Source organism: Ambystoma mexicanum, chromosome 9 (assembly GCF_040938575.1).
Source record: "Ambystoma mexicanum isolate Mex_15411 chromosome 9, UKY_AmexF1_1, whole genome shotgun sequence".
NCBI classification, from domain to species: Eukaryota; Metazoa; Chordata; class Amphibia; order Caudata; family Ambystomatidae; genus Ambystoma; species Ambystoma mexicanum.
In genome coordinates, this window is record NC_090931.1 from 389,656,903 (window position 1) to 389,670,665 (window position 13,763).

At 42.3% G+C, this 13,763-nt stretch overlaps 1 protein-coding gene across 2 annotated transcripts in view; it reads left to right on the plus strand.

Moving 5' to 3' along the window:
* Nucleotides 1-13,763, plus strand: part of PHKG1 (phosphorylase kinase catalytic subunit gamma 1) — a 417,011-nt gene that overhangs the window by 292,148 nt on the left and 111,100 nt on the right. For both annotated transcript variants that reach the window (XM_069614874.1, XM_069614875.1), the window contains exon 6: nucleotides 5,072-5,235. In XM_069614874.1, the coding sequence (XP_069470975.1) occupies nucleotides 5,072-5,235 (164 nt within the window). The remainder of the gene's footprint in view (nucleotides 1-5,071; nucleotides 5,236-13,763) is intronic.

Below are 13,763 nucleotides of genomic sequence, written 5' to 3' on the forward strand. Positions count from 1 at the left end.
GCATTCCGGCATCTGAAAGACAAAAGCTTACCAACTCTTCGCACGCTCCGGAGGCCTTCGGCGCTGCATCCCGCATCTGAAAGACAAAACAAGGTGCGTTTAAAGACATTGGGGAACTTTAATACTCACGTGCCATTACTCCTTTCCACATCTAATCCAGTGGGTATTCCGGCACCCTGCAGCCGCTCCGAACTCGTACCTGCAAAATAAAAAGACAGAGCGCATCGTGAAGCAGGCAACAAGCGCTTACTTACGTGCTTCCAGGCGCTTCTATTCATCACACGGGCTCCATCTTCAACTCACTTCAGCCCGTCATCCGCCATCGCCGGAACCCTGCAAAACAAGAGACATCATTACTAAAGACTTTAAAGACATTTGAATGACTCGAAACTTACCGTTCGTGCAGTAAACGACGGACAGCAGTCCTCTGAAGTCAAGAGGCCTGCGCTACCTATCCAGTGAAGAAACTGGTTACAGCACCCTGCCCCGAGGCAGATGGAGAGCTCGGCATTCACTTACCTAAGGTGAGAGCGTTAACCTTTGGGGGTCTACAGGAGAGGAGAAGAGGAAAGAGATAGGGACACCCCAATAACCCCAGTTCATTAACCCCATATTTTCTATCTGCAGACATCTTACTCTACACGTCAGGCATACAGTGCACAGAGGTCCAGCCCAAAGAGCCAACCGGGTGCTACACATCACCTTTGAAGATACGGTAGTCGCCCAGTCAAGACCGGCGCCTCTGCGAGAATCAGGTGAGCGTTACAAAAACCCTCCTTCGGCTCCTCCTGCTCCTCCTTGATGCCCCAAAACGTGCTCGTTCCTCCACCTCTCCCCCACTTCCTCTGTCAGGTGGTAGCTTCCCTGCTTCTTCTTCTTAGCTCCTTTACCCAACACGTTGCTGTCCACCCTCCTCTCAGGTCTCTTTTCTCTAGCCCTCCTTCTCTATGTCTCCAACTCCTACTCATGACTTTCCTCTTATCCTCCCCTGATGTTCCTCCCACCCTTCTCCAGAATACATTCTCATTCTCCTGTCTCATTATTTCCTCCAACCTTCTCAATGCTTGTCACTCCTTTCTCTCTTTCTGATACTCTCCTTCCATCATCCTTACTCCTTTTGAGAATACTTTTTCTCCCCACCACTTCAGACCTCAGTTCCATGCTCATAAGCTAAACCACCTCCCAAACCTCCTTAATCTCCACCTTATTTCATTGCGTACTCTTCCCCTACTCCTTCACCTCTTCACTCTCCAACTCCAGCTTCCCTTGCTTACTCTTCACTCACTTCATCCTTCATCTACTTACTATCCACCTCCTTGTTCTTCTCCTTTCTCTTTACCACCTGATTTGCCTGCCCTATGGCTTTATTTCTCGAGCTTCCTTCCTCCTGCTCCAACTGGCGCTCCTCCTGCTCTCACCTCCAACAAGCACCAAACCACCCATCCTCTGGCTCCTCACACCCGCATCTCTCTGGGAAGGCCAATGGCTCTTGCAGCAGTCTGGACCCACCCACGCGCTCCTTCCCTGCATAACAGGAGTCAGCTGTAGATATGTATTATTTGTGCATCTGGATGTGTATTATTTCAATTGGGAGTGGTTCTCTCATGATGCCTGTCGCTCCAACCCTAAATGCTCCTCAATGCGGTGCAGCATTCATGTAGGCCCACCGCCTTCTTGAACCGCAGGAGTGTGCAGGCCCGAAGAGCGGCTGTTACAGGGAACCGCTGCTCCTCACTGACTGAGTCAGCATGATTAGGCATTCCGGTTTTCAGCTAAATCCTATAAGCCATGGAAAACTACCACTGGGAGAAAGTGGCTCCTCAGTATAAACCGAAATACACTCTCTCCCACCCCCCACCCCCAATGGTGCATTCATGTGAGCAGGGATGGGACGACGTTTGGAGGGTGGGGTGGCTTTGTATACAATATGGAAGGGCCTTACCCTCTCCACTGTATACCTGAATGCGTTCTACCATTGATTCCTTGCCTGACCCCTGACCTCATTAAAAGAACTTCACATTATATGTTGCATTTCTTTGTTTGTAAATAAAAAATCAAATAAAATTATTTGGCAGAGATCAGGGTCTATTTTGAGGAATTGTAGACAAATCGGGGCCAGTTTTGTGGCACCTAGTCACATCTTAAAATTGGCCTTCATTTCTCAAAATAGCTCATGACCACTGACCCATATTTGTATTTTAAAAAAAATGGCTTACCTGGATTTTTCAGTGTCTGTATTTGTGCCTCCAGGCCTTCTTTTTTCCCTCCTCAATTTTAGGGTTTGAAGAAGATCTGCACAGACACCAAAAAATGTATGTTACATCGTTTTTTTGTTACAGAAAGTATTTGTCAGCGGCCAGGTGCAACTTTGAGGATGTAACATAGATTTTGTAGCATACGTATTTATGCCCCCATGCTGTCGTCTTTGTGGCTATCCATGATACCATCAAGTATCAAAGTCTTATGTCACTATTTCACACTGATGTTAATACATATGCAGGTTAGGGCCCCCTGCGCGTCCTTTATCACACAGGCCTCACACATCATAGGATCTGCCCTGGATAGTGATAAAGAGCATAATTGCTATGTTTCTCCAGGGCCATCTTGTACCTTTCTGGGTTCATTTTGTATTTTTGGAGGTGGCGATTCAGACTGTTGGTGTAGCGAGGTTTTGCATGAATTTGGCAGCCTATAACAGTTAGATGCGGTTAGGCAGAGGAAATCTTTGAGTCATCTCAAATGGAAAAAGCCCCTACTGGCTGCAGTGCTGGCATGCAAACTCAGCATCCTTGGTCATCACCCCTTCCTCTCATTGCAAATGTAGAGCAACACATACAGTTGTGCAGCTCTTTCTGGCACAGAGGTAGCAAGAGCTAGCTCTCTTGGTCTACTTACAGTACAGTTCCTCCATTAAGTATCAGACGTTGGCATTCGAGTTATACAGTACCTTCCATCTACATTAAGGATTTCTGGTGCCAGGTGTTGTACTGTTTTGGCAATATATGCCTTTGTGCCACCCCCTCTTTTATTGTTATCGATCTCTTTGTCGATCAGCCAAGATCTGAAAGACTGCATTGCATTATAAGCGTTGCAGCCATATTGAATTCTGTGCTTGGCTGCGGGTTGCCATTATTCTGATGGGTGCTATTTGTGAATCACAGTGGACCCTCATTATAAGTCCGACGGTAGCCGTGCCGGTTAAACCGGCAGGCTGCACCCGGGCTAGCGAATTTTTCCGGCGCCTGGCTTGCCGAAAACACCAGGGCATTACAGCCCCGGCGGTCTGGGAAGTCAGGTGCCGGAAAATGTAAGTCCCCATTCCAGTCCCATAGGACTCAATGGGAATGGGGACCACAGAAGCACCGGCACCGTTAATAATGGTGCCGGTGCTTCTGTGAAACTCTGCGGGCGGGTGCTGTTCGGCCAACCTGATCTTCCCTGGCGGGCAGAACGGCACCAGCCCACAGAGTCGTACTATGCCGGTCTGGTAACAACAGTGCTGGTAGGCTTACCGGCACCGTTGTTACCGGACTGGCATGGTCATAATCAGGCCCAGTGGCGCACTACTGCATCTGTTATGTTAATTGATGTTAATTGAACTTGGTAAAGCGCACGTACACCCAAAGGCATCTTGGCGCTGGCTACTGCAGGGGAATCAAAACCAGTGCGGTAATAACACCAAGGAGAGAAGCGGCTAAAACAGGGTAGTTTTAAGCAGCCGGCGAAAAGTGAAGTGGTCTTCAGTAGCGCGGAGGGCCAAAGGCAGCTCATTCCAGGCTCTAGCAGCCGCCACCGAGAAGGCACGGCCTCCCATACGAGACATGTGTCTTAAACTACCGAACATTAGATGAACTTGCTGATACATCTCACCTATCCAATGCACTTTGAACATATATGTAGGTTCTATGTGATTTTTTTCGAAATCATTTTCAGAAATATTTATAACGAAAAAACATAGCATTTTTTATTTTTGCATTTTGGGGGGTCCCCCCGACCCCTGACTCCCTCCCCCCATTTCCCTATGCTTTTAACCTCACTCCAACCCCCTCCCCACCCATTTTAACCCCTTACCCCACCCACATATAATTTTTTTAAAACAATGTTTTTCGTTACAATTGTTTCGTTAAAAATTCATTCTCTGAAATTCCTTCGTTAAAATCACTGGATACCGTATATTTACTTACATTAAAAGTGGGCTTGTTTTGCTGTTGTGGTGTGTGTGTGGAGGAGGGGGGTATACCCCCCACATCCTCCGCAAGTACTGGAAACGCCCACCCCTCACTCTGTTGTACAATGTTTTTTATGCAATCAAAAGGTTAATGCACGTTTAGTTATGTGGTATTCTTTTATATTAAGAGGTACCATTTTTAACCTTGTTGTTGCTCTGAAATATGTTCACAATGTCTCAGTCATTAGATACTGAAACATGTCAGTAAACAAGGTATCCCCTTGTTCACTCACATTGTATTGTTTGTCTTTGTGAGCTTCAGGACCTCTGCTGTGTATTCAACTTTTCAAATCAAGTTTCTTGCAGCGAGCTCAGCATTTTACTGGCAGCCATTGTGTGCTGGCCCTTGCATGTCTGCATTCATTGCCTGATCCTAGGTGCCATCTTTCTAAAGGTGAGCAAGGGTTTTGCATCCCATAGCTAATATTAGAACTATTTGGCAATTTGAACTTTTGGGCAAAAAAAAAACGTGTGGTATGCGCTACTGCCAATGACACCGCTTGTGTGTACCTCTGTGAGAAGTTAAAGTGTTCACAGTAGAAGTTGCTTTAAAAGATTAATACAGGTTTAGATGTGTGCTCTAAATATCTATGCTTCCCATTAACTCTTAAAAAAAAAATAAACATAGACACATCTTTGCAAACACTCTCTCCAGCCAGATGGACAAGTCGGAGTAAATTCCAGTCCAGGTAGGCTAACCTTTGGTAGCCCTGATCAGCAATTCTTTGTCCCCATTCTGGCATTTGCTGAATATTTATTGACAGTCTCGTCCGACGTTACAGCATGAGCTTTGAGGAGGTGCTCTCCCGGCTGATCTGATCTGTGCTCCCTTTACTGCCACAGGAAAATCATGCGCGCTCTGCTGGAAGTGGTCTCCTACCTCCATTCCCAGAACATCGTTCACAGGGACCTCAAGCCAGAGAATATTCTTCTGGATGATGACATGAACATCAAGCTGACTGACTTTGGCTTCTCCTGTCAAATACCCGAAGGCGAGAAACTGAAAGGTAACACATGAGACTGCCTAGGTCCTATACAATAAACTGACTGCTTTCATTTGTCCTGGAAGTGTTAACACCTGGTTTATACTCTACTAATATTGACGTTCATTAATGAATTATAATTTTATATAGATATCAGCATGGAATCCTTGGAACCGAACAGAAATATTGTATATTTCAGATTTCAAAAGATCTCCTCACACTCATCAGAAATATTCCATCATGTTTAACCGAGATTGCTAACTTTCAGGCAGAACTTTGTACCTTGGTGTCAGGAATGATGTAGCCCACAGGCTAAAATGCATGGCATATCCGTGTTTGGGGTATTAGCAGTGAAACAGAAGCATTATTAAACGCTGCTCTCACACTTGCATTTCTATCCATCAAACTGGGATAGAAATGGTGTTTCTTTTTGAGCATTTCACAGTGCTGTACATCTCCTCTGAAATGCGTGTGTCATCTTTGAGAATAAAGTGACCTGCACATTTAAAAAATATATATTTTTTATTGAATTAAAGAATATACAATGCTTTAAATCACATACAACTTTATTTTTTATTTTTTTTATTTAATGAATTTAGTTGAATTTAATCAACTTTTTTCAATTTAAAACAGCAATTTATCAAAAGGTTTACATATAAAACACAGTGAATTATAAAACATACAATCATAAAACCCTACAAATCACCCCAAATGTCACACCATCACTTCTAATGCTAATAGTTACATTTGGGTTTTGCATTATTAAACGATTGATACGCAATGAACAGGTATGACAATCACTGTTCCATATAGCAGATATCGTTAGCAATCGAGCTATTTTAGTAGATTTAAGGCTCGCAGAAAGTTAATTGTGGCCAGTCTTATGCTCATGCAGGTGGAAGTGGAAATAGCAAGCCATCTATGCTCATGTCTCATCTGGCTAAAGTAAGGCAAATGTTTACTAAAGTGACTTTGTCTTAAGTTCATAAGTTCAGGACAGTCCACAATAACATGCTCCACAGTTTCAATAGTTGTTGCATTATTGCAAAAACGACATCCTGAAGATTCCCGCAGGATTTCTTTTCTACGGGCTTGAATTTCATGGGTAGGACATAAATTAAAACGCATGCGTAACAAAGCATTCCTAAAAGCAGGAGAAGGAGATTTGCATAAATAGAAGGCCATGTCTCTATAACACTTTGCTGAGAAAACAGCTGGATCAAAATCTTTATACTTCAAACACAGAGCTCTAGTGTCAATCCAATCCATCATGTAGAGTTTTTTCTTAGCTCTATCAGGATCGGTGACAAGAGTTTCAATAGAAATGTCTGCATTTAGTAGTATGGTAAGTATGTTTTTAGACCATGTTTTCGGAAACAGATGAGAGGAAGACATCAGATAGCTGGCAACTGTGGCTAAAGTTGATTTATCAAGAGCAGATAATAGACATTTTCTAAACAAGCTGCATAAGCGCCAGTTATACATTGCCAAACGTGAGGTCAAACCTACTTCATATCGAATGATCGGGCCTGGAATGCATTGTGGCAGATTTAGAATAGCACGCCAACATTTGGCTTCCAAAGCATGTAGGAATACTGGATCACTTGAACTGTATGTCTCTAGACCATATAAGATGGTAGGGATGACATTCTGAATCCAGAAGATCAGAGCAGGTTTAATGGGGAATTTCCCAAATTTATGCATGATTAGACGAGTCTGGCGGATTGCTGCGAGAATTTTGACTTCAATTAGCATTAACTGGGAATGAGCGTTCGACGATCCGTCAAATAGGAAACCCAAGTAAGTATAATTTGGAACCACCTGTAAATTTATGTGCTCTATTTTCCAGGTCATGCGATGACTGCGCTTGCCTTTCGGAGTGTAGACTACGATTTGGGTTTTCTTGTCATTTACTACCAGCTCATTAACTCGAAAATATTGACATAATGCTGTTAAAAGATTTTGCAGGCCAATGGGAGTTTTAGATATTAGTACTAAATCATCTGCGTACCATAACGCTTCCAACATACAACTTTATCTCTACATTTTTCAAAGCAATATAATTGGTAATACATAAACAATATAATAATACAAAAAATCTTACATTATCCCATCAATAAAAACAGGTGAACCATAGAGTTTATTAGACCCATCCAATATCAATATAATTTTAAAGTCTATCTTGTCTTTGATGATAGACCTTCTATCTAGCTGATAGAATTGCCATATTGTGTAAACAATCTCCGCATATCGGTTTCAAACATACACAAAATATGTCTCCTCTTCCTTTTTTCACTTGTTACTTGTTTAGATTTGGGCCCATTGACCCAAACAGAGCCTCAGGAAAAAAACTTTAACCAATAGGTAAGGGTTGAGAGCCGCTCAAACCCATATTATGAAGGGATGGATGAATGAATGGATGGCGCGCCCCAGGAGGAAGCACCGGTGAAGCACCGCTTTGCACAGGACCCCTGCTCTACGGATTACTTGTTTTTCTACTGCAAACTGTTATTGCTGTTGCTTAAACACTGAAGCTCGGCTCCTTTTACTGTTGACATCATAAAAGGAGGATGCCGCGCGCACCAAGAGGAAGCACCCAGTGAAGCACCGCTTTGCCGCTTCGTCGCTTCGCCACGGCGACGTGCGGTGCGGCACTGGTGTCTGTTACTTAACAGCTTTCTCTGATTGCCCCGTGAACTTGTAAGTGGCTGAGGGTCGCGAGCTGCAAAGCAATCTGAGAGCCTGTCCTGTTTACACCAGTGAGTATCCTACGTTTCACGAAAAGCCATGAAACCCCCATTCTATACCTTACGAACAGGAATGCCTTTACAGCTTCCAACTCACGAACCGAATCCGAAGCCCGAAAAAAAACGTACCACCTCGTTCAAAAGTTTTTTTGACACTAAAACTTGCTCTACCCCAAAGCTTGCTCAGTTAATGGTAAACAATGCAGCGCTAAAAACTCTGAAGGGGCAACCAAATGTTGATATACGTGGCTATTTCCCAGTGAACTCTGAAAGGGTGGTTGACACTCCTCCTCCCACTGTGTGCCCAACAAGACCGGCGCTCGCAGGATGTTTGGGAGCGGGAGTGGATTGCGTGAATGTAAATCACTTAACGCATAAGATGACCTGCAATCGGTCTCTGACAGATAGTTTGGTTGTGCGAGGGGCCTCGGTAACGAGTGTTAACTCTACGGTTAGCAAGAGCTTTGTTCTAGCTTCTGCTGATGTAGCAGTTATTGATTTGGACTCCATGCATACTTACTACACAGCCCAAACCATATCCGAAAAACGCTCCTTCTCCCCAAACATGTTTCCCAATGCCAGTCCTTCAAAGCCCAATGTGTCCTCTTCATTCTTAGTACCTACCCTGAGGCAAATAACCCACATAGAAGGCTTTTCTCCCTCATCTAGTGGAAATAGAGTTTTGGGGCTGGCTTTTGAAGCCATGAACACGACCATGAACACTCTAGTGAAACTCTTTGAATAATTAAGTGAAAAGTTAAATGCTCAGAGCTCTCAAATAGCAACTATCTTGGCATGGCAAGCTTTGCCCAGACCTCTGGGCGAAAAAGGCTAGCCGCTGCCGGGAATCTATAGCATTATCACCCATAAGAGTTTCTCATACTGACAGAGCTTCCTCTCCTATAACCGTGAACGGCTCTCGGCAGTCCACATGGCCATGTCCAATCTTAGAAGAGGTCTACGCTGTGTTACCACTCTTTCAAAACGTAATTACTGACCTGTTAGCCCCATGTAACAAAGAGGCCTTAAGTCACACTCATTCTCCTGTTCATAAAGACATGCAAGGAATATGGGTTCGGGCAACTCCAGAAGCAATAAAGCAGAAGTGTCAAAGCAAAAATCTAAGAACTTAAAATCAAAGAAAAATATGACTTCTGGCTCTACCAAACAATTTATTAAACCTTTGAAAACTCCAACAAAAAGATCTACTGCTGCAGTTTTGAAGAAATATGTGGAGTTAAACCAATTAAAAAAGATCAAATTAGGGTATCAAAACAAACCCATCACGGAGCCATATGCCCATTGGATAATCTTGTTGAGGCGATTCAGGAACATTCTAAACCTCCTATCATTCTTAATTTGGCCTCGAAAGGAGTGACTACCGTTCCTCATAAAGCACCTAACCCCAGCACTACCTCACCAGTAGCAATTAATAGGCGGGAAAAAATCAGAAGGGAAGTGGACTCCTATATGGCCAGATTTACCCAGCTCCCAACCATAGGTGCTCCTCAAACTACGTCATCTGATATGCTTACTTTTGACAAGGGACTGAGTGTGACAAGCCAAATCGCAAGTGAGAAATATCCAAATGAGGACGACGGTCCGCAAAAAATTGCTTCTAAGCAGATCCCTTTTATGCATGAGCAAAACGGTGCACAACACAGTTGTAATCTGACTGCTGTTACTGGCTCAAGTGCCCCTCTGAAATCCAACTCAGATTCATTTGAAGGGCGGGGTGCTGAGATTGCTCATCTATTACAAGCAGTTCTTCCTAAACCTCAAACAAAAATCTCATTGCCCTCTGTGATAGTTCCACAATCTCACAAACAACCACTAAAAAAACAATTGGAGGACTTAAAACATGAGACTCATGCAAACACCTTAATCTTTGGCTGCCGTCCTGCTCCTCATCCTCAATACCTGCTTAACAGTCGTAGTGGGCTTGACATCTTCTCTGATGTAAAACAATTGGAAGACATAGGAACGGCAGACATCGAGCAGGTAGAATTTATGAATGAAAATGTTTTAACCACCATTTGCTTGAAGTTACGCTCGCGGTTGGTTCGTAACATTATTTGGACAGCTTAAAAACAATTATTTGAAATGGGCTTTGTACTCTTGTTGGGGCCGTATTTTGATGTTGAGCCTTCTAAATGTTCTGTTTCTGTGCAAGCTCCAGTTAATTCTGTATCTCATGAATACCCAATGCAACCTAAATGTGTCTGCAATTGTGAGACAAAAATCTAACTAACGCATCAGCACGAGGACAAACTTTTAAAATGTGCCTCTTGGAACACCCGTGGGCATTCCCATTTGTTCAATAACCAAAATTCCACATTAAATCAGTTTGACATTATTATGTTGCAAGAAACGTGGCTCACCACGTCTCCTATTTGGCATGATTATATCATGCATTTTACGCCTGCATTGCAAGGCGAAAAAGGGCGTCCCGTGGCTGGCTTAATTACATGCATTAAAACCAGCGTTGATTTTAAAATTATTTATTTGCATGCGCCTAATCCATTCATTCAATTGACTATACTTTCAGTTTGTTCCGTTCTGTATGCGTTAGTAAATATGTATTGGAATTTTCAAGGGATTGATGATATGAAATGTTTCAATGACCTTACGTGTTTGTTAGACTATGATGTCATGATACCGGACATTGTTCACACTATTTTAGTGGGGGATCTTAATTTGCATCTCTTTTCACCTGGGAAAGCTCAAGAAACTGTCAGACAAACTCACTGGAATCACATAATGTCCTCCCGTGGCTTGTCTATGCATAATGGATCATGTGTGGGGGACATACCCCCAAATTTTACCTGGCAACGCGGGCAGTCCAGAGCCATTATTGATTATATGTATGTTGACTCAAGACTGCTGTCACAAGTAGCAGGTTTTCAGGTAATGTCGGTCGTAGACAGTGATCATCAAATGTTAACTAGTTCCTGGTCCATCCCGCTTAGAGTGGCACTAAATTCGTCCTCCACTTACTCTGGGGTTGTGAGAGAAAATGCCCAAGTGAATTGGATAAGGTGGTCTGAAGAAAGCCTAACCCGATTTGCAAGCTCTCTTACATCTGCTTTTGCCCACTCATGACTTAGTGGTGAGGGCAATAACGTGTGTTACTATGATCTCATGCAGAGACAACCAGTAAACATGCAGAATTCAAAAAAGCCCTCAGATTCGATAAAGGCACACATTTGATGTTCAAGTCAAAATAAAAAAAAACAGAATATCGTGTGTTGAGACGCAAAGCCGCTCTTCTTCCAGTAGGCCTTAAAATAGCTGCTTTGACCAAAGCGAAGACAGGTTACAAAAATTGGTTGCGGATACAATGCGCAACTCTTTGGCAAAAGGATGGCGAACATATGTTGAACCTTATGCGTAATCAGAACACTGCACAAATTTGGGCAACTCTTAATGAAGCCACAACCTGACACAGATACATAATGTATCTGAACAGGCCTGGATTGAGCACTTTACGAAAATGTACGCCACTCCAGTAGCGGTGGTTTCAGTACAGGAAGGGGAGCTTTTGCCTGTGTTTCATCTTAACATATTAAGAGCCGATATACTTTATTACATATCTACAATAAGTCAATCCAAAGCTCCGGGCCCAGATGGGTTATCCAATAAGATCTTTAAACTCAATCCCGAACTCTGGACTGAGATTCTGTTTCAAATTTTTCAGAATATTAATGTTACTCAAAGCATCCCATTATCTTGGAAACACTCAATCATAATTGCCCTTTTCAAAAAAGGTGATTACAACAAACCTCAAAGCTATCGACCAATTGCTATGTTATATGCCCTGGGCAAACTGTACAGTCGTATCATACTGCAAGAGCTGAACGACTGGACTAGGCTCAAAGCTAAAAGAGATCCTTTCCAGGTAGGCTTTGTCAAGGGTTTGGGCACCTCTCCCAACATGCTCATTCTTAATTTAATTAAGAGAAAGTATGCTGAACATAAACAAAAACTATATATAGCCTTTGTCGATTTCAGCAATGTATTTGACTCAGTCGATCGCCAGTTGCTATTTAAGAAACTTCAACAATATGGATGCCCCGCTTCCATTCTAACTTTAATCAAATTACTACATTCAAACACCTTATTGCAGGTAGGACTTTCTTTAGATGGCTTATTGTCCACTTCCATTCCAACAAAACGAGGCCTTAAACAGGGGAGCATCTTGTCCTCGACAATCTTTAACCTATTCTTATTAGATATAGGTACTAATAATAATCTGAGGCTCTAAATCTGGTTTGAAGACTTAGAGCCTCAGATTAGGGCCTCAGAAAATCATCTGGCTCTTATATGTGGATGACCTCGTCTTACTCTCCTGTTCACCGTGTGGGCTCCAAAACTTGTTGAACAAACTTCAAGAGTATCTTAATGAGAACAATCTCATTATCAATTTAGATAAAACGCAAATAGTAACTTGCGACCCATCTATAAAGAAAAAAACATCTACCTACAAATGGACTCTTCAAAATCAGGATGTAGCCAGAGTTTCGCAATATAAATATTTGGGTCTTCCATTTACAAAGTTGCAAAATGACCACATCTAAACAGCAACTTTGGATGCAAAAATTAGTTCACACTAACGCATATATTAATTTTTTACCAACAGAAAGTGGTCCCAATTATTAGTAATGGAGCAGTATCAGGACCACCGAAACCAAGATCCTTTTGGGACCATTATGAAACATATTTTTGGAAAGCTGTATTAAGTCTTCCCAAATATACTCCACTACCCTTACTTCGTTATGAATTAGAAACCATCTCTATGTACTGCCAAGTGCTGTGTAAATCTTGCACTCTGTACAGAAAATGTATAATAGGCGCCACTTCTCCAAATGTCTTGGGCATTCTTGCAAAACACTTGCTTACATCTCATCTTGATCTGCCCAAAAAATGGACTGATTGTGTGTTAGAAGCATTTACCAACGCTGACATTTCTCTTGGACTCCTTTTATTGAATCCCACAAAAGCTAAATTGAAACTGCATCGATTTGACTGGATCCATACAAGTAAACAATACTCGGAATATGTGGATGGTGGAATATTAATGTCTTCCAATAAAAGATTACGCACCATGGAATCTTATTTAGTTAAATGCCCGTCCAATTTTGTAAGATCCCAGATGTTACAGATTCGGTTGAATCTATGCCTGACGAGGCAGATCTTAGGCAGGAGACATCTGATCTCTAAAGATGACACATACTGCCGATATTGTAAGGATCCACTTCAACCCGAATCGTTGTGCCACTTGGTGGTTGATTGTCCGGCTTTGACTTTAACCCGGAACAGACTGTTTAATAAGTGCTGTCAATTTCTAACACTATGATCCAGTGATGAAATATGGACTTATCTTTTAACCAACACAAAAACTTCCATACAGATTGCCCTAGTACAATTTGTCAATGCTGTAATTCCTTCTTAGCTAAGTAGAATAGCATACTGGTTGCATCGTGAATCAAACAGTAGATGCGTATTATGACTGTGGGTGATGAAGGGAACATTCACCCTTACGTTGGAAATCTTGATGGTTTCAACGTTTTTCTTTTATATGTTTTTTGCTTTGACAATTTAAAAATCTCTTAACTCATTTTGTATCGTGTAAAAATGAAATTTTAATTGACTTTTGTAAAATCATTTTTTGTTTGTTGTAAAATTTTGTAAATTTTGAAAGGTAGATTTATCAGCCAACCAAAATAAAAAAAAATAAAAAAATAAACAGCACTGGCATTGTTACAGGATGCTCCCATTTCATCATTTTTTAACCCGTCTGCATCC